At 39.3% G+C, this 21794-nt stretch overlaps 1 protein-coding gene and 1 pseudogene across 12 annotated transcripts in view; one reads left to right on the top strand and one right to left on the bottom strand.

Moving 5' to 3' along the window:
• The window catches only part of WDPCP (WD repeat containing planar cell polarity effector), a 321214-nt gene that overhangs the window by 116941 nt on the left and 182479 nt on the right, over nt 1-21794 (bottom strand). For 9 of the 12 annotated variants that reach the window (XR_016229321.1, XM_051842841.3, XM_051842854.3 and 6 more), the window contains 2 exons: nt 11809-11997; nt 8355-8478 (listed from right to left, as the gene is read on the bottom strand). Coding sequence is in view for 11 of the 12 variants with exons in the window: in XM_051842841.3 (XP_051698801.3) it covers nt 8355-8478; nt 11809-11997 (313 nt within the window). In the remaining variant the exon portion in view is untranslated. The remainder of the gene's footprint in view (nt 1-8354; nt 8479-11808; nt 11998-21794) is intronic. The other 3 variants (XM_089326366.1, XM_070069054.2, XM_070069053.2) reach the window with 1 other exon arrangement.
• Nucleotides 14886-21379, top strand: LOC103347727 (periphilin-1 pseudogene; annotated as a pseudogene).

Raw genomic sequence — 21794 nt, 5'->3', positions numbered from 1 at the left:
GGAAAAGAATAGGATCCCCAGAAATCAACCCACATATAACCAACTTATATTTGACAAAAGAACTAAAACCACTCCCTGGAAAGGACAGTCTCTTCAATAAATAGTGCTGGGAAAATTGGATCTCTGTGTTCAGAATATGAAACAAGACCCCTACCTTACACTTTATATAAAAATTAACTCAAAATGGATCAAGGATCTAAATCTATGATCTGATACCATTAAGTCACTACAGAACATTAGGAAAACTAGGCCATACCCTGACTGTCACACCTCATTAGCTCAAAAAGGGTAGCCCTAAGAAGAGCCAGATGTACAAAATTTGTTCATAGAATGGCGTTCAAGTTACTTCTGTCAATTTTGTTTGGTTTCCTAATTTAAGGATTAGTATCACAAATTTCTTAAAATTGTCATTATGATAAAAGATCCTTCACTCTGTCAGAAAAATTTAAAGAGATCTCAAACCCATGGCTTTCTTCTCAACCATTCTTAACTAGGCAAAGATGAAAACAAACTCGTTCAAATATAAAATCACATCTTTTGAGGTGCTTACTGTGAAAGGATTTGAGATGTCTACTACTGTTCCCTCCAGCTTATTTTTTCCTTTTTGCTATTTCATCCATTCCCTAAATAAGGGTCTGTTGAGATGCATGCAGACCACTTTCTAAGGGTTAAACAATCTTTAAACCTGAGTCCCAGATCAAAGAGCAAAAGTCTCACGGACTCCTTCAGTGATTCATAGTTTTTATATTTCTGAAGATTAATTAAACGTTTATATAATCAATTATTTTATTTTATTTTAAAGTTTTTTTTTTATTTGAAAGAGTTACAAAGGGAGAGAAGGAAAGGTGGAGAGAGAGAGGTCTCCCAACTGCTGGCTTACTCCCCAACTGGCTGCAATGGCTGGAGCTGTGCCAATCAGAAGCCAGGAGCTAGGAACTTCTTCCGGGTCAACCACGTGGGTGCAGGGGCCCAAGGACTTGAGCCATCTTACACTGCTTTCCCAGGCCATTGCAGAGAGCTGGACTGAAAGTGGAACAGCCGGGACTCGAACAGGCACCCACATGAGATGCTGGCACTACAGGTGGTGGCTTTACCTGTTAAGCCACAGCATCGGCCCCTCAATGATTTTAACTTAAGAAAAAAAAATGGGGGTACCGGATTCTGTCCCAGTTGCCCCTCTTCCAGGCCAGCCCTCTGCTGTGGCCTGGGAGAGCAGAGGAGGATGGCCCAAGTGCTTGGGCCCTGCACCCCATGGGAGACCAGGAGAAGCACCTGGCTCCTGCCTTCGGATAGGCGCAGTGCGCCGGCCGCGGCAGCCATTGGAGGGTGAACCAACGGCAAAGGAAGACCTTTCTCTCTGTCTCTCTCTCTCACTGTCCACTCTGCCTGTCAAAAAGAAAAAGAAAAAAAAAATGTATTTTAAAAAGGGACTAAAGGAGCCAGTGCTGTGGTGTAGTAGGTTAACCCTCTGTCTGTGGTGCCAGCATCCCATGTGGGCACCAGTTCATGTCCTGCATCCTCCACTTCTGATCCAGCTCCCTACTAGTGGCCTGAGAAAAGCAGTAGAAGATGGCCCAAGTGTTTGGGCCCATGAATCCATATGGGAAACCCAGACGCTCCTTGCTCTTGGCTTCAGCCTGGCCATTGCAGCCATCTGAGGAGTGAACCAGCGTTGGAAGATTCCTCTCTCTGTGTCTCTCCTCTCCCTTTCTGTAACTGACTTTCAAAATAAATAAATAAATCTTCAATAAAAAAAGGACTAAAAACAGAGTTGGGTGAACAGTGATGAAACCTCACTGATTAAAAACATGTTGGGGGGCCGGCACTGTGGTGCAGCAGGTAAAGCCATCCCCTGAAGTGCCTGCATCCCACATGGGTGCCAGTTCAAGACCCAGCTGCTCCACTTCCAATCCAGCTCTCTGCTATGGCCTGGGAAAGAAGCAGAAGATGGTCCAAGTCCATGGGCCCCTGCACCCATGCAGGAGACCTGGAAGAAGCTCCTGACTCCTGGCTTCGGATCAGTGCAGCTCCAGCCGTTGCAGCCATCTTGGGAGTGAACCAGCGGATGGAAGACCTCTCTCTCTCTGCCTCTCCTTCTATTTCTGTGTAACTCTGACTTTCAAGTAAATAAATAAATCTTTAAAAAAAATGTTGGGACTGTAGTTTACTTTGTGGGAAAAACATTAATTATTAATTTCTTTAATGGTTATAGTGCTATTCAGATCTTACTTTTCTCTAGCTAATTTTTATCATTTTTCCATTAAAATTTATTTATTTGAAAGGCAAAGCATGAGATATAAAGAGCAAGAGAGATATCTTCTATCAGCTGGTTCACTACCCAAATGACTGCAGAGTCAGGGCTAGGTCTGGCCAAAGCCAGGAGTCAAGAATTCCATCCAGATCTCTCACAGTGGTGGCAGGGGCCATCATCACTCACTGCCTTCAAAGGCATATCAGCAGGAAGCTGGATCAGAAGTAGAGTAGCCAGAACTCCAACTGACACTCTGATATGGTATGTGGGTGTCCAAAGCTTACCACACTGTGCCCCAGCATCAGTTTTTATTTTAACAATTTTTCAAGTTTGTTGTTATGAAGTTTTTTACTGTATTCCCTTTATTATTTTTGTGTTTTACATATCTTGTTTAAAAACAAATATTTACTTTTATTATTAATGTTTAAAAATTTTGGTTTCTGTTACTTTCATTTATAAACTCATCTTTATTACCTTCTTTCTGCTTCCTTTGGGTTTATCTTACTAATACTTCTTGAATTTCTTAAATTTGCAATGCTCACTGAGTCTTTTTTTGTTTTCCAATATAAAAAATTTTAAGATATATACAGTAGTTCCATATATAAATCTGTGGATTCAGTTCTACAACCTCACTGTGTGCTTTCTATTTTCCATCTCCTTCCTCAGCATGTTCCACCTGCCCCCAATTCTTACCATCTTCTAAACTGTTTTTTTCTGTATCCAAAATTTTCCCTCTACATGTTTGAAAATTATATATACTATTTCTTCTGGTGATTACCTTAGAAATTCTGTGATGTTTATTTTACTTAATAATATCTAGTATTAGAGGCTGTTGCTATGGTACAGCAGGTTAAGCTGCTGCTTACAATGCTGGCATATCATATATCAAAGTGGCAACTCAAGTCCACCTCTTTGGGTTCTTATCCAAGTTCTCTGCTAATATGCTTAGGAAGCCAGCAGAGAATGGCCCAAGCACTTGGGCCCCTGTCACCCATGAGGGACACTAGAATGCTTCATGGCTTCACCCAGGCCTGACCTAGCTATTGTATTCATTTGAGGAATGCACCACCAGACAAAAAACCTCTCTCCCCCTCTCTCTGCTGCTCTGCCTTTCAAATAAATAAGTACATAAATAATTTTTTAAAATCTGCTAGCAATTATTATCTTTTCATTTGATTATCATTTATAGCCCCTGCCTAAATTTCTGCTGAACTAGGGTCTTTACTTGCTATTTAGTGGAGCATTAAGCCTTTGACTATAAGGTAAATTAAAAATACGTTATCTCAAAAACTTACAAAGAAACAAAGAAAGGAGAGGGAGGGAAGTATTATATTCTTCAAGTTGTATCTATGAACTATGTCAAATCTGTTCTCTTTGTTTTAATATCTCATTAGCATAAGCATTGAGAAAAAATAAAAATAAATATCTTGATCTTTACCTTGATCTTTATCCTGAACTTAAATGAATATTTCAACTTTCCATTCCCCTTTGGATTTATATGTTATTATTTTTCAGAACTTCATTTGATCTTAGTTTTTAACCCCTTGAATTAAACATTAGAGTATATGCTTTACATGATTAACTTTTGTTTAGATTCCCACAAGTTTTTCATTGTTTTTCCCCCACCATTCTTTTTTGCATCCCTTATTTTCCTTACTTTTAGTTCTCTCAGGAAGGGTGCTACCTTTCAAGATCATAGATTTAAGAATCTCTGATCCAGTCTTCCACTCTGCTTGAGCCTTCAGCTTTATCTCTCTCTTTTTTTTTTTTTTTTTTTTTTTGACAGGCAGAGTGGATAGTGAGAGAGAGAGACAGAGAGAAAGGTCTTCCTTTGCCGTTGGTTCACCCTCCAATGGCCGCTGCGGCCGGCGCGCTGAGGCCGTCGCACCGCACTGATCCGATGGCAGGAGCCAGGTACTTCTCCTGGTCTCCCATGGGGTGCAGGGCCCAAGCACCTGGGCCATCCTCCACTGCACTCCCTGGCCACAGCAGAGGGCTGGCCTGGAAGAGGGGCAACCGGGACAGAATCCGGCGCCCCGACCGGGACTAGAACCCGGTGTGCCGGTGCCGCAAGGCGGAGTATTAGCCTAGTGAGCCACGCCGGCCCAGCTTTATCTCCTAACCTGAGTCCACACCCTTTTTACACCAAGCAACTCACTGCCAGGTACCAGCACAAGCCCTCAAGGCAGAATTTGAGTTGCTTATGCTTATGGAGTCAAGCATCCTTGCCATTTCAACCTCTGAGTGTTTCCCTTAATTTCCTGCCAGCTCAACAATGTTTTCAATAAATATTTTAAATATAATGTCTAGAATTTTTATCTGACCAGGAAGTTTTTCTTTGAAGATCGTTCTATATTGTTCTCTGAATGTCCTTAGGTAACTTATTTAGTATTCATATTCTCTGAAATGATTTCATATAATTGTTCTATTTACTAGGTATGCTCCATTAGTAAAAAATATCACTGAAAAAGCTATTTAGAAATGGAATTGGTTAAGAACGGCTAGTCACAAAATGACTTCTTTTGCTTATCATATATATTTTACATAAGATGATGCATTTCCTAAAGACTACTTTTTTCTGAATTTTAAGTATAAATACTTCTCCAGTATAATATATATTTGCCTCAACATCTTATTATGAAAATTTTGCAAACATACAGCAAAGTTGAAGGAACACATACGTATCTCCTCAATTATGTCATTATCACCTTACAATATTATTTTATCATCTATCCATCCATTCATCCATCCATTTATCCATTTATCCATCAGCTCATTTTATTCTTTGTTGCACTGTAAAGGAAAATGAAAACATCTTCACATTTCTCAAGGGAGACTTCATAAACATAGTATTTTTGTTACTAGATAAAAAAAATTTGCTGTTCCAAATGTTTGCTTATTATTTTATAAACCTTTTAAAAGCATGACTCTCTGTGCCATAGTCACATAAAATCATTTGTGTCAGAAAAAGTAGTCTTATAGTTAGGAAGGGAAAAAAATAAGTAAAAGTGAATTAAGATGAACTCTTTACAATACATTTTCATGTTAATAAACTAAGCTTCATTTGAAATGTTTTTCCTTTCATTTCCTCAATACTTAGGAATTCCTATTATACTTTTTTTGTTTATAATGGAATGGTCTCATTTGTTAATACTTCTCTATTTAGCACTTCAGTAACTATTTAATTTCATGGATACAGAAAGGTGAACAATTGTATTCTCAACTTAGGTGAGGCAGAATTGTATTTGCTTTCTTTTCTTTTAAGACTTACTTATTTTATTTGAAAGAGAGAGTTACAGAAAGAGGAGGACAGAGAGAGATCTTCCATCCACTGGTTCACTCCCCAAATGGCAGCATCTGGCTGGGCTGGTCTGAAGCCGGGAACCAGGAGCCCAGGAACTTCTTTTGGGTCTCCCATGTTGGTGCAGAGGCCCAAGAACTTGGGCGCTTCTGCTGCTGCTTTCCCAGGCGCATCAGCAGGGAGCTGGATCAGAAGTAGAGCAGCCAAGACTCCAACTGGCAACCATATGGGATGCCAGCACTGTAGGCAGCTTACCCCTATACGCTGCAGGGCTGGCCTCAGTAATTGCTTCCCGCAGCTAAGTGCCTTCCAAATTACTGATTGAATGAACTTGACCATATCATCTCCTTAAAACTTAGTATAATAAACATTTTACTTAACAAGTATATTAAGATTATGCTTCTACTGCTTTCTGTCTTTACTGTTAGGAGCAATTATTTTTATTTCTAGAGAAATTTTCTTTATGAAAATTGGTCAGTTTGAACATATACAAAAGATACAAGGAAAAGACATGAGAAGTACATTTTTAAGTTCAGATTTCTTTGAATCTGAAGGAAAGCTATCAGGTAATTTTTTATATTTGCTAAAGACTGAAACATAAAAAGATGTCCATGGAATTCCTCTACTGTCAAGACAAAACCAAAATTGTAAATAAAACATTTTAACAATCTTTAACTTAAAATTGCTTATGATGTGGGGCCAGCATTGTGGTAGAGCTGACTGAGCCACCATCTGGGACACCAGCATCCCATATCAGAGTGCTGGTTCCAATACAGGCTACTCCTTTTCCAATTCAGCCTCCTGCCTGGGAAGAGAGCTAAAGATGGCCCAAATACTTGGGCCCTGCACCCATGGGGAAATCAGGATGGAGCTCCTGGCTCTTGGCTTCAGCCTGGCTCCTAGCTTCAACATGGCTCTGACCTGGTTGCTGAGGCCATTTGAGGAGTGAACCCTTCCCCTTCCCCTTCCCCTCCCTCTCTCCCTTTCCCTCCCCCTCCTCCTCTTCTCTCTCTCTAGCTTTGCTTTTCAAATAAATAAATAAATGAGTTTTTAAATAATTCTTATCATGGTCTTTACTGTTTAGGATGATTATATCATCTAATAACTTTTTCAGATTATTAAAATAATCACTAGCCTAAAGACAATTCTAGCCTTCACAAATACAAAAGGACATTTGGCTTTTTTTTTATCACCCCCAGGCAGGAGAAATTCTGGCAGCAGATTAAACAAATGATTGATTTTAACTTAAGCTATCTCGTTTAATTTCTTCTTTCTAAAAAAAATTCTACTTATCTGAAAGGCAGTGTGACAGAGAGAGCAAGAGTGAGAGCATATGCATGAGACAGGGAGATCTTTCATCTGTTGGTTCACTCCCCAAAGGGCTGCAAGAGTCAGGATTGGGCCAGACTGAAGTCAGGAACCTAGAACTCCATCTGCATCTCCCATGTGGGTGGCAGAAGCTTAAGTGCTTGGCATCTTCCACTGCTTTCCTAGACAAATTAGCAGGGAGCTGGGTTAGAAGTGGAGCAGCTGTAACTTGAACCAGTGCGCATGTGGGATGTACCACAACACCATCTCCTCATTTTATTTCTTGTAAATTTACTTTTCTTTTTCATAATGCTATGTATAACCTACTAGCAAAAAAACTATTAAGGTGCTGATGTTGTGGTATAGTGGGTAAAGCCACCACCTGTAATGACAGCATCTCACGTGGGCACTGGTTCAAGTCCCAGCTGCTCTACTTCCAAAACAGATCTGTGCTAATATGTCTTAGAAAAGAAGCATAAGATAGCCCAAGGGTTTGACCCTTGCCACCCCCGTGGGAGACCCGGATAAAGCTCCTGGCTTCAACCCATCCCAGTGCCTGCCATAGCAGCCATCTTGGGAGTGAACCAGTGGATGAAACATCTCTGTCTCTCCCTCTTTCTGTTACTATGACTTTCAAAATAAATAAATCTTTTTTCCTTAAAACAAGAATAAACACTCATTGTAACTGAAATAGAAAGCACTCAAAAAGAGAAACATGACAAACTAGAAAACCCCAATGGAAAATATTCAATTCCAGATGAAAAGCTAGAATCTAATAATAGTCACATCATCAAAGTACATCCAATAACTAACTAGAAAACTGCATATGAGGACGGCCAATGAAGAAAAAAAATTGCACATTAGAATATGAGCTTCCAAGGGCCAATATAAGGGTTATAAAACATGATGCTTATAGAAAAATAACTTCATGAAATTAGAGAGGTTGGAGACAAAGTGAAGACACTACGTTACCTACAAAATGTCTTTTTCATTCATGTTCATTTTGGGAGCTCTACAGACACGATACAAATTCATTAATTATCCTCAGAAATAAAAAACATTAGATATGGTGAAGCTCCAACTTCCTACATTATATGAGAGGACAATGCACAAAATTTCTACAGTAATTCTGAAAGCAAAGGAAACCAATTACTGTCCCAGAGCTTTATCGCAATTCATACTTTTAGTTAAAAATGAAAATATTTCTCTAGTGCCAGGAATATATTTATACTGACTTTACATAGCTGGTATTTTGCTTTCATATTAAAGTAGAAGGTATATTAAGGAATACTGATAATGTAAAATCCTAAACAATAATCAAATATTTCCTTAATAGGAAAACTGAACAAAGAATACCAAGAAAAGTTTGTTTTTCTTCAAGAGTTAGACTATTAGTAAACAGTCATGTTATACAGAGTATGCTAATTAAAGAAGTTGACCCCTGAAATATGTAACTTTTAACACAACCTTAATCAATCCAAAAGTATCATTCACCTGAGCAAGTGATGGAAGAATCTCCTTGCATATTTGCTGATTTGGTCTCTATATTCCAAAACAGTTGAATCCAGAAGTGGTCTTGTTGGAGCATAGAAGGTTCCAAGGCTTGCCTCAAGCTGTGCTGTGGAATTCAAACATAGCAGCGTTAAAACAAGTGAAACTCCTTCAATTACAACAGAATACTCATGTTTGCAGTCAGTCAGGTTTTGCAAACTTGGATGAAATGTGAGCTTGTTGCAGGAAAGACGAAATTAAAATATGACAGCTGGTACAAAAACAAACCTATGTATAAACTTTCACTTGAGGCAAAGCTGACAATGACTCTGAGCAACAAAAAGCTGTCAAAACTGAAGAAATCCATAATGAACCAACCTCTCACCACAAATGGGTAATTAAAACAGTGACTCATCAAAGTAACACAGTTTGAACTAGTATTTCCAGTAAAAGCAACTCACAGTGTGCTCAACATTTACTATCTTTAGCTGAAAGGAGATAACTAACCTTTTTCACACTGGAAATTGCAATCAGTATAGTAGAAATGTTTCTAAAAATAATTCAAATTAAAAAATGGTCTAATTGTAGGAAGAACAACTGTCACAATTTTAAAAGAACAGTGGAGTCCCTAGATCTTCCTCTCTAAATACTACCCTAAATAAGATTCTTGGTTTTGTCCAGGGGTGAAAGTTAACACCCCAAAGAGGGAGAGAAAAGGACTGGAGAGCAAGTTTTGATAAACCAGAGGACTAGAGAATAGGAAAGAAGGCACATTTTATCTACTTCACAATGTTATCAGACATGCCTATGAAGATGTGCCTCTTCCCAGCAATACCTGAAAGTTAAGCAATTACCATAATGGTGAGAGTAGGAGTATGTATGGGAACACCACAGCAGCTCACAGTAAGACTCTTCAGATTCTTATGCTACCAGCACTGGGTTGAATAAACAATTCTTTATTTAGCAAAACTCTTCAGGTTTAGGCATATTTGGGTTTGAAAGTATTAAATACCTCATCAGAGTAATTGCTATGCAGTTGGCAAAGCTGTTGGTAATTTCGTTTTAAATCTCAAATCTAGACAGTAAAGTAAGATGAACTTTAGGGGTATTTTCTTTCAAAGCAGCAGTCAATTTAGATTAAAATTGAATACAGCAAAGCTATTGTGAAAACAAGCCAGATTCTCTTGCCATTGCTTGTTTTCTTGACAGCATGTTTCGTATATCTGAAATGTTCGAACCTACATGGAATACACATAACTCCCAGCACAGTTACAGATTCATTAGATAGCCCAGCTTGATGTTTAAGGCAGAAATGAAGATCTCAAAGATAACCACAACACAGCTACAAATAAAAGCTCACTGGGTTCCACTAATAAAAGGAATACAAATTACCATGTCAAATTTGTTAGATTCAGACAGAATAAATCTCAACAGAAAAGAATTCTGAATGTTTTAGAAATGTGTTTTTGCAGTTACTTGGGGGGAAATGCACATATCTACTTAAAATGCACATATTCTGATAACCCAGCATCACAAAAGCATTTTATTTTAATAGCCTAGTATCATACAAGCTTTTTATTTTGCTATCTCCCCAATATGGTCCTTTGAAAATATTCTTTATTAAGGCAAGAATCTGATAATGTCCATTTGTTTATTCCCTAATAATCTTTGTTACAACACAGTAATCTTACAACAAAAATTCACTAAGGTGCTAGTGATTTCTCAGGGTCCTGACAGTCAACATTTTATCTTTTCCATAATTCTTCTTGAATTGTAAATGAAAGATATCTTATATAGATTGCATGAATCATAATGGGTTTTCTTTAGGGATGTTCCCAATTTTGACAATGTATTAATACTAAAAAATAATTATCTGAGACAACTCTTTAAGCAGAAATATTACAATAATACCTTGTTACCTAAAATCTTGTTGTTATAAATTTTTAAGATTTACTCATTTATTTATTTATTTGAAAGGCAGAGTTACAGAGAGGCAGAGGCAGAGAGAGGTCCAAAGGTCCTCTATCCACTGGTTCACTCCCCAAATGACTGCAATGGCCAGAGCTGGGCCAATTCAAAGCCAGGAGCTTCTTTCAGGTATCCCATGTGGGTGCAGGGGCCCAAAGACTTGGGCCATTTTCCACTGCTTTCCAGGACATAGCAGAGAGCTGGATCAGAAGTGGAGCAGCCAGAATCCAAACCCGGCCCATATAGGATGCTGGTGCCACAGGTGGTAGCTTTACCTGCTATTCCTCAGCGCCAGCATCCCCATTATAATCTTTTAAACACATTCATTGAATACTTATGTGGGCCAACCCCTGTGTTGGCATTTTCTCATTGTAGAAATCTTGGATCTACATAGTTGCATTTGGACTACCTCTTAAAAGCTCATTCAATTAATATTAAATAAATATTTATTATGTGTGTTCTGTGAGTTGGGCCAAGTTCCTGGAGGAGCTGAACTACAATGAGATGTCCTCTCTACTAAACTGAAAGTTATTTCCAGAATTTTATCCAAATGACATGCTGTCCATTTTGGAAATGTAGTAAAATGGAACAAGAATATGAAAATGCAAAAAAAATGGTTAAGAAAGAAAAATATCCCTAGTAAGGACCTTTTGACATATTTCTGATTTTCCCTATCTTGTAAATTACATAAAGCAATTTCTCATTGGCTATGATTTCTAACTATTAATACCAATATTTATCACAACTATATGAAATAAAGATGCAAGTGCTAGAATGTCTAGATGCATTTTAAATTAAATAAGAAAAAATAAACTAGATATTTGGCAAATATACAGATATATTTCACCACTATATGTGACATATTCTCCTACCCTCTCCCTTTTAAACAATTTCCAATCTATCTTTTGAAAATAAACATCTGAGATCCCTATGGGAAAAATTCCCTACTGAGCAAAGATAGAGAAATCCAAGACAGGCAGAAGGGGAGGGATATCGGAACTACAGAATAGAGGAAGGAAAGCAAAAAGGAACAGCCTGACTACAATTCTGACACACATTTTAAAAGTGAGTATTAAGGACTATACCTGGATAGACGAGTTGGGGTGACAAAAAAAAAAATAAAATAAAATACACATGATGTCTCATGTGAGAGAGGAAGGAATAGACACTTTTTTCTACCAGACCCCAGAGTATATGAAATTTTGATCAGTTGGAAATCTGGACATATTCCACATGTGAAGTTAGACTGAATTTTACAATGACTGCATTGTGAGATCCAACATAAGCATATACAGAAAAGCTGTTCTTTATGTTGACAAATACTATACAGTAAAAACCATATGAAAGCAATTATTTGATATTTGATCAACACTAACATTTTTGTCATTCAATCTTCAGTGTCGTAATTCAAAGATATTTTCAAAAGATTCAATAAAATGTACTTCATGCATATTCAGAGCCCATTTATGAAATATATTTCAAGTCTGACCTTCTCTCTCTGGAGTAAGCTTTTGTCTGAGAAGGTGGTTTACAATGGCACTCATGCTGATAAAGCACTGGTGGCCCACAGTGTCCCAGTTCATGCTGCTCAGGATGTTAATTGCCTCACAGATCTCATCGCAGTGAATGTACTGAAAGATGATGTCTACCAGGCCCAGCTGTCCTCGAGTGAAGACACCTGTGACAAAATATGTAAAACTGTTAATCTTTTAAAATAAAGAGAGTAACTGAAACAGAGTTAACTTTTCCATAAAGGAAGGAAAACAGTACTAATTTTTTACATAAGGTGCTAGAAATATGGAACTGATTCCCTTCACACCTAATACTTGCTATGAAGTATCTTGGCATAACATAAACACATTTGTTTATTCTTTTAACATAAGAGAAAACCAATTTTAATGTTAGAGTATTAAACAAAAATTGGGGGAAAAGCATTCTTTTCTGGTTTTATTTTATCATCTTTTATCAAATAAGGCTGATTTCATCTGAAATTAACAATTTTACTAACAATTTCTGTGTACAAAAATGACAAAAGCACTTAGGCTTTAAAACAAGCTTTTGTTCTGCTTTGTTTCCTAATCTTTTAAAAACTAGCTGGCCGCAAAATCTTTTTTTCTTCAGCCAATCTACAAAAATTTCACAGTACAAATAATCATAAAGCTAAATGAGGAAATGTGAAATTACTTTGTAAGTTAGTAGTATAAAATATTACCACAATTCTTTTATTACTATAACCATTATCATTGAACAGGAATGATTATAGGCTTCAGGATTTTTAAAAAAATATATTAGTTCATGAGAAAGATGCTGAAATTCTTCATACTAACTTCAAGTCACATCAAAATGAAAACTTGTGCTATTTAACAGGACTCAACTTGATAGGGAATCTGGGGAATTGCCCTAATTGTATTAAGTAGTAAAACTACTATTCCTTTTGTGTTGGGAAAAAAATCAACAAATGTGACTACCCGAAAATCTTTATGAGGCTGTAATCAAGCACTGGAAGTCCTCATAAATCAGGGTGGCTTCTTGGCAGTAGATATTAATGTGTAGGAACTTTTCAGAAAGATCTGAAATCTGTTGACTCCATCTATACCTTAAGCAATACTTCTAGTAGCAACAGAAAGAAATGATCTGTTGGGAAAAAAAGCTAGTATACACTCATAACCAAATAGTTCAAAGATGATAAAGACAAAGTCTTAAAAAAAAAAAAACCACATTGAAAAAAAGATACATGACTAAAGAGAAACAAAGATACAGGTGATTGCAGAGTTTGCATCTCAATTTATGCAAGCTGGAAAACCTTTTTCAAGAGCTAAAAGGTAAAGTAAATTAACCCTTGTAATTAAGGATCCAAAACTGATGAAGAAACAATTCTTAAATGCACCTAATTACAGTGCTCTAAAATAATATAACAAAAAGAGAAAAAGGACAGAACTAAAAAGATAAATAGAGCAACATTTTTAGTTTAAGATTTTAGTACTTCTTTTCACTAGTCAGTAGAACTAAGCAGAAAATCTGCAAAATCAAAAAATATTTGAAAAACATAGCCATGAATTTGACTTAATGAACATTTACAAAACACTTCATTCAAGGACAAAAAAACACACTTTTTTTTTTTTTTTTTGACAGGCAGAGTGGACAGTGAGAGAGAGAGACAGAGAGAAAGGTCTTCCTTTGCCGTTGGTTCACCCTCCAGTGGCCGCCGCGGCCGGCGCGCTGTGGCCGGCGCACCGCGCTGATCCGATGGCAGGAGCCAGGAGCCAGGTGCTTATCCTGGTCTCCCATGGGGTACAGGGCCCAAGCACCTGGGCCATCCTCCACTGCACTCCCTGGCCACAGCAGAGAGCTGGCCTGGAAGAGGGGCAACCGGGACAGAATCCGGCGCCCCAACCGGGACTAGAACCTGGTGTGCCGGCGCCGCTAGGCGGAGGATTAGCCTAGTGAGCCGTGGCGCCGGCCAAAACACACATTTTTTAAAGTGCACACAAAACATTAACCAAGATAGAGCATATTATGGGAAATAAATTAAGCCTTCATATATTTCAAAGTTTTAAAATCATACAGAGTAGGTTCACCGACTAAAATAGAATTAAGTTAGATATCCTATAATAGAATTAAATTAGATATAAATAATAGAAATATATCTTAAAAATCCCCAAATTTTTAGAAGTTAAGCAATATGTTTTTAAATAACCTCTGGTTCATAAAAGAATCACTAAGTATATTAGAAAATATTTTGAATTGAATTAAAATAAAAATATAACACATCAAAATTTTTGAGATGTAACTTTTACATTGATTAGAGGAAAATTTCTAGCTTTAAATATTTCAATTACAAAAGAATAAAAGTCTGAAATCAGCAATCCAATCTTCCACATTAAGAACCCAGGGAGGGGCCACGGCTGTGGCACAGAGGGTAAAACTGCCATCTGCAACTTCAGCATCCCATATGGGTGTGAGTCCAAAACCTGGCTGTTGTACTTCTGACCCAGCTCCCTGCTAATGTTTCTGGAAAACCAGCAGATGGCCCAAGTGCTCTAGCTCCAGCCATTACAGCCATTTGGGGAGTGAACCAGAGGATAGAAGGTATCGGTATCTCTCTTTCTCTCTCTCTCTGGTAATTGACTTTCAAATAAATAAATAAATACATCTCTAAAAAACAGAAAATAACCTAGGAAAGGGTGGGCGTTGTGGCAGAGGGGGTTCAGGAACCTCTTTTAAGATGCTCACATCCCAGATTGGAGTACCTGGGATCAAGTCTCACTTGTGCATCTGATCTAGCTTTCTACTAATGTACACCCTAGGAAGACAGCAAATGATGGCCCAGATACTGGGTTCCTGCTACCCACTTGGGAGACCTAGGCTCCTGACATTAGTCTGCCCCAGCCCAGCTACTACAAACATTTGGGGAGTGAACCAACAGATGAAAGATCTCTCTCTTTCCCTCTGTCTTCTTCTCCCTCTCCCTGTCACTCTCCCTTTCAAATAAATAAATAAATCTTTAAAAAGAAAAAAGAAACATGGCGAGGGGGAGATTTAGGCTATTCTCTGAATGAGTTGACGATGAATGCCAGCAGACTTGGATCTCAGCTAAAGGACATTAGTCCAATTACCGAACTTCCAGCAAGTGGGCCTTTTCAAAGTCATGATCTTCTTTGGAAAGGCTTTTCTTTCTGCAAAATGAACTTTTACTCAGTTGCCCTCTTGAATTATCAGGAAAAAAAAATTTCAGCTTAATCAAGATAAAATGAATTTTCCCAGAGAAACATTCAGAGTCTATTCTACTAAAATTATAAATGGAATTCAAAGCAGTGAAGCAGGTTCAGAGTCTTCCATTCCTTATGAGCTCAAACCATACAATGGGTATTTTGAGAGGTAATGATGAGAAAAATAGATTTCAAGATATCCTTAATGATCCACCACAGGAGAACTACAATTGATGATGGAACATAAATATACTGTAATACAATACCCTGTTCATGAAAGGAAAAGGGCTGCATTTTATTGATATTTGTCTTCTTACTATAATTTGATGTTTGTAATATCAAAAATACTGACACATAAAAAAGAACCCAACAACCCAAGAAAGAAGAGCAAATTAGACTCGAAATAAAAACATAGCAGGAAAAAAGTAATAAAGATAATAAATAGAAAATACAGAAAAATCAGTAAACTGATTTTTGAACAGAAACTGGTTCTTTGAAAAGATCAATAAGATTAAGAATCTTTTGCCTAAATTGAGAAAGAAAAGATAACACAATTACCAATATCTAGAACAATCGCCCTAAAACTATAAACACATATAACTTTATACAAACAAAACATAACTTAAATGAAATAGATTTATTCCAAGGCCCAAGCTAGTCAAAACTCACTCATGAGAAGAGGTAATAGATTGCCTGAAAAGTTTTACATCATTTAAATTTGAGCCCAGTGTTTAAAAACCCTGAAACATACACACATATGTCCAGATGACCTCACTGGTAAATTCTGTTAAATTAAAAGAATACTATAAACTATACACAACTCAAACTTTAAGAGCAAGGGAGTACCTTTCTGTGGGGAGCAATTCGGACTATACTGTTACTGGAATTAAGATTTATTCTATGCATCTGCTCTCCCACAATATGGCGCTGGGAGAGAAGTAAACAGCTTCTACCCAGCTGCCTCTCACCAACTTGACAAGCTGCAGGAGCTGCTCCTGATTGGAGGAGAGCGGCGTACTCGGCGTGTGGGCAGCCGAGTTGGGATTGGTGGAGAGGACTATATAGGAGGAGAGAGACGGCATGGTGGTGTGGGTTGGTTGGAGAGTGCGTTGGAGAGTTCGCGGGGAAGTTCGTTACTTCGTTCTTTCTCATTTCTCTCTACTCATTCTTGCTTTGGGAGTTTGCTGTTTACTTATTCTTACTTTACTATAGAAAGGACTTGTAAAAAAAAGGGAACAACAAGCGCCCGGTCCGGTGCGGCTCCTCCGCGTGCGGAGGAGCAGCACCTTTCAGTTTATTTTGTAAGATTAGCGTTATTCTGACAGCAAAAATCACAAAGATATTATAAGAAAATAGGGGACCAGCACAGTGACACAATCAGTTAAGCTAACAATTATGATTCTGGCATCCTATACTGGAGCGCTGGTTTGAGTTCCAGCTATTCTGCTTCTGATCTAGCTTCCTGTTAATGCACCTGGGAGAGCAACAGCAAATGGCCCAATAGTTGAGCCTCAGCCACCCACATAGGAGATAGGCTGCTGGCTTTAACCTTGCTCAGCCTGGCTGTTTGGGGAATCAACCAGCTGATAAAAGAACTCTGTCTGTCTGCTGTCTCTTTTTCTCTGTCACTCTACTTTCAAATAAATACATCTTTTAAAAAAGAAGAAAAAACAAAAACACAGATCAATATCCCTATAAACGAATATAAAAAGCTGCAAAAACATATTGGTAAATCCAGAAATATATAATAAAAGATTTAAAACATCACGAAAAAACGAGATATCACAAATGCCAGACTGGCGAGATAACCAAACAAGCATGCAAAGAGCATGCCTGCTCTTCTATAGGAAGAACCAGAACAACAAATTGCATTTCAAGGTAAGTGGCCAAGAAAGAATCCTGGAAGTTAGCAAGGGAGAAACAGAAGCCCTGTAAGACATAGAGATCTGGGATAGTGGCATAGAAAGTAGAATAAGGCACACTGGCAACTGTGACTCCAGTTCCCTAGCCAAGGGCACCTGCTCTCCCACCATTGCAGGGGAAAGGTTAAACAGGATAGTACAAGTAGAGTCCAGACGGTCATGCTTGAGGGCAACACCATATAAATACTTTGCCCTCAACTCCACCACTGAGCCTGAGGGTGTGTGATCCACATTCCACATTCCACACACCTCAACCCCCAATGTTGCCACTATTGGCCTGCCCATGGCTCATGGTTCTAGTTGGCCTGAATGTATGCAGGCCACATCACCCACCACTGCTGACACTGCTAAGGAAATGGTCACTATACCCCATGTTCTTGGCACAACTACTGTCATTGCTACAACTGTCACACAGTAGATGGCCCCATCTTCACTGCTTTGTGCACACATTCACCCAGGCCACTTCTGTAAGGTTCTCCAACCCTGCTTCCATATGCATCATGCCCAAGTCATCGAATATAGCTAAACAAACCACAGAGAGATAATACTATGGCTCTCAAGTAGAACCAAAGTAAACACAGCCTAACAATTCAACACTCTCAGACATCTTCAGAAGAAACCTACTGACTACAAAAACTACCTTATAAATGTGGCAGAAACAATTTATTCACCAGAAATCCAAATCCCAACATCAAGATACAAAAGGTATGAAAAACAAAGTAAGGCCGGCGCCGTGGCTCAAAAGGCTAATCCTCTGCCTGCGGCGCCAGCACACCTGGTTCTAGTCCCGGTCAGAGCGCAGGATTCTGTCCCGGTTGCTCCTCTTCCAGTCCAGCTCTCTGCTGTGGCCCTGGAGTGCAGTGGAGGATGACCCAAGTCCTTGGGCCCTGCACCCACATGGGAGACCAGAGGAAGTACCTGGCTCCTGGCTTCGGATCAGTGCAGTGCACCGGCCGCAGCGCACTGCCGCAGCGGCCATTGGTGGGTGAACCAATGGAAAAAGGAAGACCTTTCTCTCTGACTCACTCTCACTGTCCACCCTGCCTGTCAAAAAAAAAAAAAAAAAAAAAAAGAATACTGATGAAAGAATTCAAAAGAATGAGTCTAAGGAGACTCAAAAAGTCCCAAGAGATTAGAGAAAGACAACTGAATTCATAAATGAATGAGAAATTTACTCAAGAGTTAAAGATCATGAAAAAGAATCAAACAAAAATTTTGGAGATGAGAACTTAAAATTTTAAAGAACTTAAAATCAAATAAAAAATACTGTTCAAAGCGTCAACAACAGAATAGATCAAGCAGAAGAAAGAATACATGAATTTAAAAGATGATCTTTTGAAATATCCCAGACAGACAAAAAAAAAAAAAAAGAATAAAGACAGCCTCCCATACATATGGAACACCATTAAAGGCATATGTATTTGAATTTTGGGGGTCCTAGAAGACAAAGAAAGGGGAAAAACTATAGAAAAGCTACTGAATGAAGTAGTAGATGAGGGACCAGTGCTGTGGTGCAGCAGGTTAATGCCCTGGCCTGAAGCGCTGGTGTCCCATGTGAGCACCCATTAGAGATCCAGCTACTCCACTTCCAATCCAGCTCTCTGCTGTGGCCTGGGAAAGCAATGGAAGGTGGTCCAAGTTCTTGGGCCCCTGCACCCATGTGGCAGACCCAAAAGAAGCTCCTGGCTCCTGGCTTCAAATCTATGCAGTTCTGGCCGTTGCAGCCAATTGAGGAGTGAACCAGCGGATGGAAGATCTTTCTCTCTCTCTCTCTCTCTCTGCCTCTCCTCTCTCTGTGTAACTCTGACTTGCAAATAAATAAATAAATCTTTTTTTTTTTTTTAAGTAGTAGCTGAAAACTTCCTTAATGTTAGGAATGGATATAGACTTCTAGGTATAGGAGATCCATGACCAAACTGGACATGGCCAGAAAAATTTTTTTTTTGAAAGAGTTAGACAGTGAGTGAGAGAGACAGTGAGAAAGGTCTTCCTTCCATTGGTTCACTCCCCAAATGGCGGCCATGGCTGGCGCACAGTGCCGATCTGAAGCCAGGAGCCAGGAGCCTCCTCCTGGTCTCCCATGTGGTGCAGGGGCCCAAGCACTTGGGCCATCCTCCACTGCCCTCCCGGGCCACAGCAGAGAGCTGGACTGGAAGAGGAGCAACCGGGACTAAAACCCGGCACCTATGGGATGCCGACGCCGCAGGTGGAAGATTAACTAAGTGAGCCATGGCGCTGGCCCCCAGAAATATTCTTACATTAAAGTCAAACCTTTAGAAATATAAGACAAAGAGAATTCTAGAAACTGCAACAGAATAGCACCAAGTCACATTTTCGGGAATCTCCATTAGACTAATAGCAGATTTCTCAGCCAGAAACATTATAGATCAGGAGAGAATCAGATTACACATTCCAATTCTGAAAGAAAAAAAAAAGCCTGCCAACAAATACTATTCTTTTCAAAACTGAAGAAATAGACTTCCTATGACAACCAAAAAATCAAAAACTGAGGAAATTCATTAACACCAGACCAGCCTTAGAAAAGATGCTTAAGAGAATCAAACATTCAAAAGTAAATGAAACTATCATCATGAAAACATGTGAAAGTATAAAATCCACTAGAAGAGAAGATATACAAAAAGGAAATAGAAAAAAAATCAAACCTTACCAGTATAGTAAACCACAAAGATGAACAAGGGAGTAAGAAAAAAACAAAGGATATTCAAGACCAACAGAAGAAAACAAAATGACAGAAGTCTTTACTTATCAATAATAAAACTGAAAAAACTGAATGTAACTGGACTAAATTTTCCTAATGAAAAGATACAAACTGGGGAATTGGAAAGGCAGGCACGTGGGAAGCTGACCTGGGGTGGGCCCTTTCCTGCAGACCCTGGAAACTCTGGCTGCCACCTTGCCACGGTTCTGTGCTTTGGGGTGGAAGGTGGAGAGACACAGTAGAGTTCAGACACAAAAGTACTAGGGCTGAGCCACTGGGTTACAAGAGATGTGGTCTAAAGGATGCAATGACTATGAAAGACTTCTAAGAGAACAAGTATCTCCTCACAGTCACCCTAGTGATGGCTACCACACAATAGTTAATATTGTGCCAAAGAAATCATCACTTCTAGACAGACTTGGTGAAGGAAGTGACAATAGGTATTACAGTCATACTGATTATCAAGAATATGATGAGTACCAGTTTTTCTCATCATGGAAGAAGTGGTCTTCCTCACAGAGGAGCTGACTCTGGCTACTAGTGGGCAAGTGATGATCACTCTGCCACCCGGCTGTCTGAATACAGGGAGAGGCAAACAACAGAGCCCTTACTTCCTCTTCCTCCAGAGGCCCTGTAACAGAAAGCTCCCTCCTTCACAAGGAACATGAGATGGCTTTAGAAGAAAAGGTTTCTACTCTTCCCATTACATCAGAGATTGGTCTCATCATAAAAGAGAGGCACTTTGGGCCAGCACTGTGGCATAGTAGGTTCAGTATCTGTCTGTAGCACCAGCATCCTCTGTCAGTGCTGGTTCAAGTCCTAGCTGCTCTATTTCTGATCCAGCACCCTGCTGATGGCCTAGGAAAGCAGTGGAAGATGGCCCAAGTACTTGGGCTCCTGGCTCCTGGCTTTGGAGTGGCCTAGCTCCAGCCATTGCAGGGTTCAACACTGGGGAGTGAACCAACAGATAGAAGAACTCTCTCTTCCTCTCTCTAACTCTGCCTCTCAAGTAAATAAATACATCTTTAAAAAGAGGGGGGGGGGAGAGAGAGAGAGAGAGAGAGAGGGAGGGAGGTACTCCATTTCCTCAAAGAATCACCTGTGTAGGCAACAGGATTCTCCCCACTGCAAATCCACTTTCCAGCTACTCTCTGGAAAGAAGAAAAACATACTCTTTCCATCAGTCTCGGCACAGAAGCAGACACCTGTCCAGTCTTTGAAAACATCAAGATACTTCGCCTTCAAGTTCTTCAGCAGTTCCGTCATCAAAGATGCTGGACAAACCCAGCAGGCTGAGGAGGAAATTGGTAGGACTATGAGCAAGTAAGCTGCCGAGAAGATGGAGAAGGCAGAAGAAAGCAACTTGCCAGAAATTTCCGAGTATGAGGCAGGATTCACGGCACCATTATTCACTGAGCAGCCAGAGGAACCTGAATCCAATACAACTAGGGGGACAGAACTATTTGAAGACAGTTAACCACTCACTCTAAAGCTACAGCAACCAAAACAAAAGAGACTGAGCAGATTTACCAGCAAGACTGTGAAACCTTCAGGATGGTTCTCAAAATGCTGAGAAAGATCCTTCTTTAAAGAAGTCCATACAGTTGGCACTGTGGCAGAATTTACGGGAAACAGGCAAGCAAAGTGTTGAGGACCTTAAGCATTTCAACAGAGTATGACACTTCTGCTAAAGAGTTCAGAGTCTTTTAGAAAATTTTGTGCTCAGAAAAGTGTTTCTTGATCCCCCCATCCCTGGATTGTATAAATCCTTAATATATGGCATTTTTGCAGTAAAGAGACATACTTTATGATAGTTGAACACATTTCCATATCAAATAAAGATCTAAAATTAAACATCTCAACTGGAACAGTCTCCACCTGCAGAGCCACCCATCCATACTCTTCCCCCACAAGGTAACGCTCGGACACTTAGTTTTTCAAGCTTTGAGAGCACAGTCCTGGGAAGCCATGTTCTGTCCTCATGCTGTGGTGTCCTTCTCATGCATGGTTTTCTGTTTGGTCACAAGTGGAAGGCACAGGTCATAGATTTTCCAGTTCAGCTGTAGATGCCACAGGAGAATGTTAGAATTCTGAGTTGCAATTTTCTTGGCATCTAACTTGTTTT

The sequence above is a fragment of the Oryctolagus cuniculus genome, chromosome 2, assembly GCF_051225735.1.
Source record: "Oryctolagus cuniculus isolate XC-2025 breed Fujian yellow rabbit chromosome 2, ASM5122573v1, whole genome shotgun sequence".
Classification (NCBI taxonomy): Eukaryota; Metazoa; Chordata; class Mammalia; order Lagomorpha; family Leporidae; genus Oryctolagus; species Oryctolagus cuniculus.
Note: the sequence above shows the minus strand (reverse complement) of the source record. Positions and strands in the feature narration are given on the sequence as shown.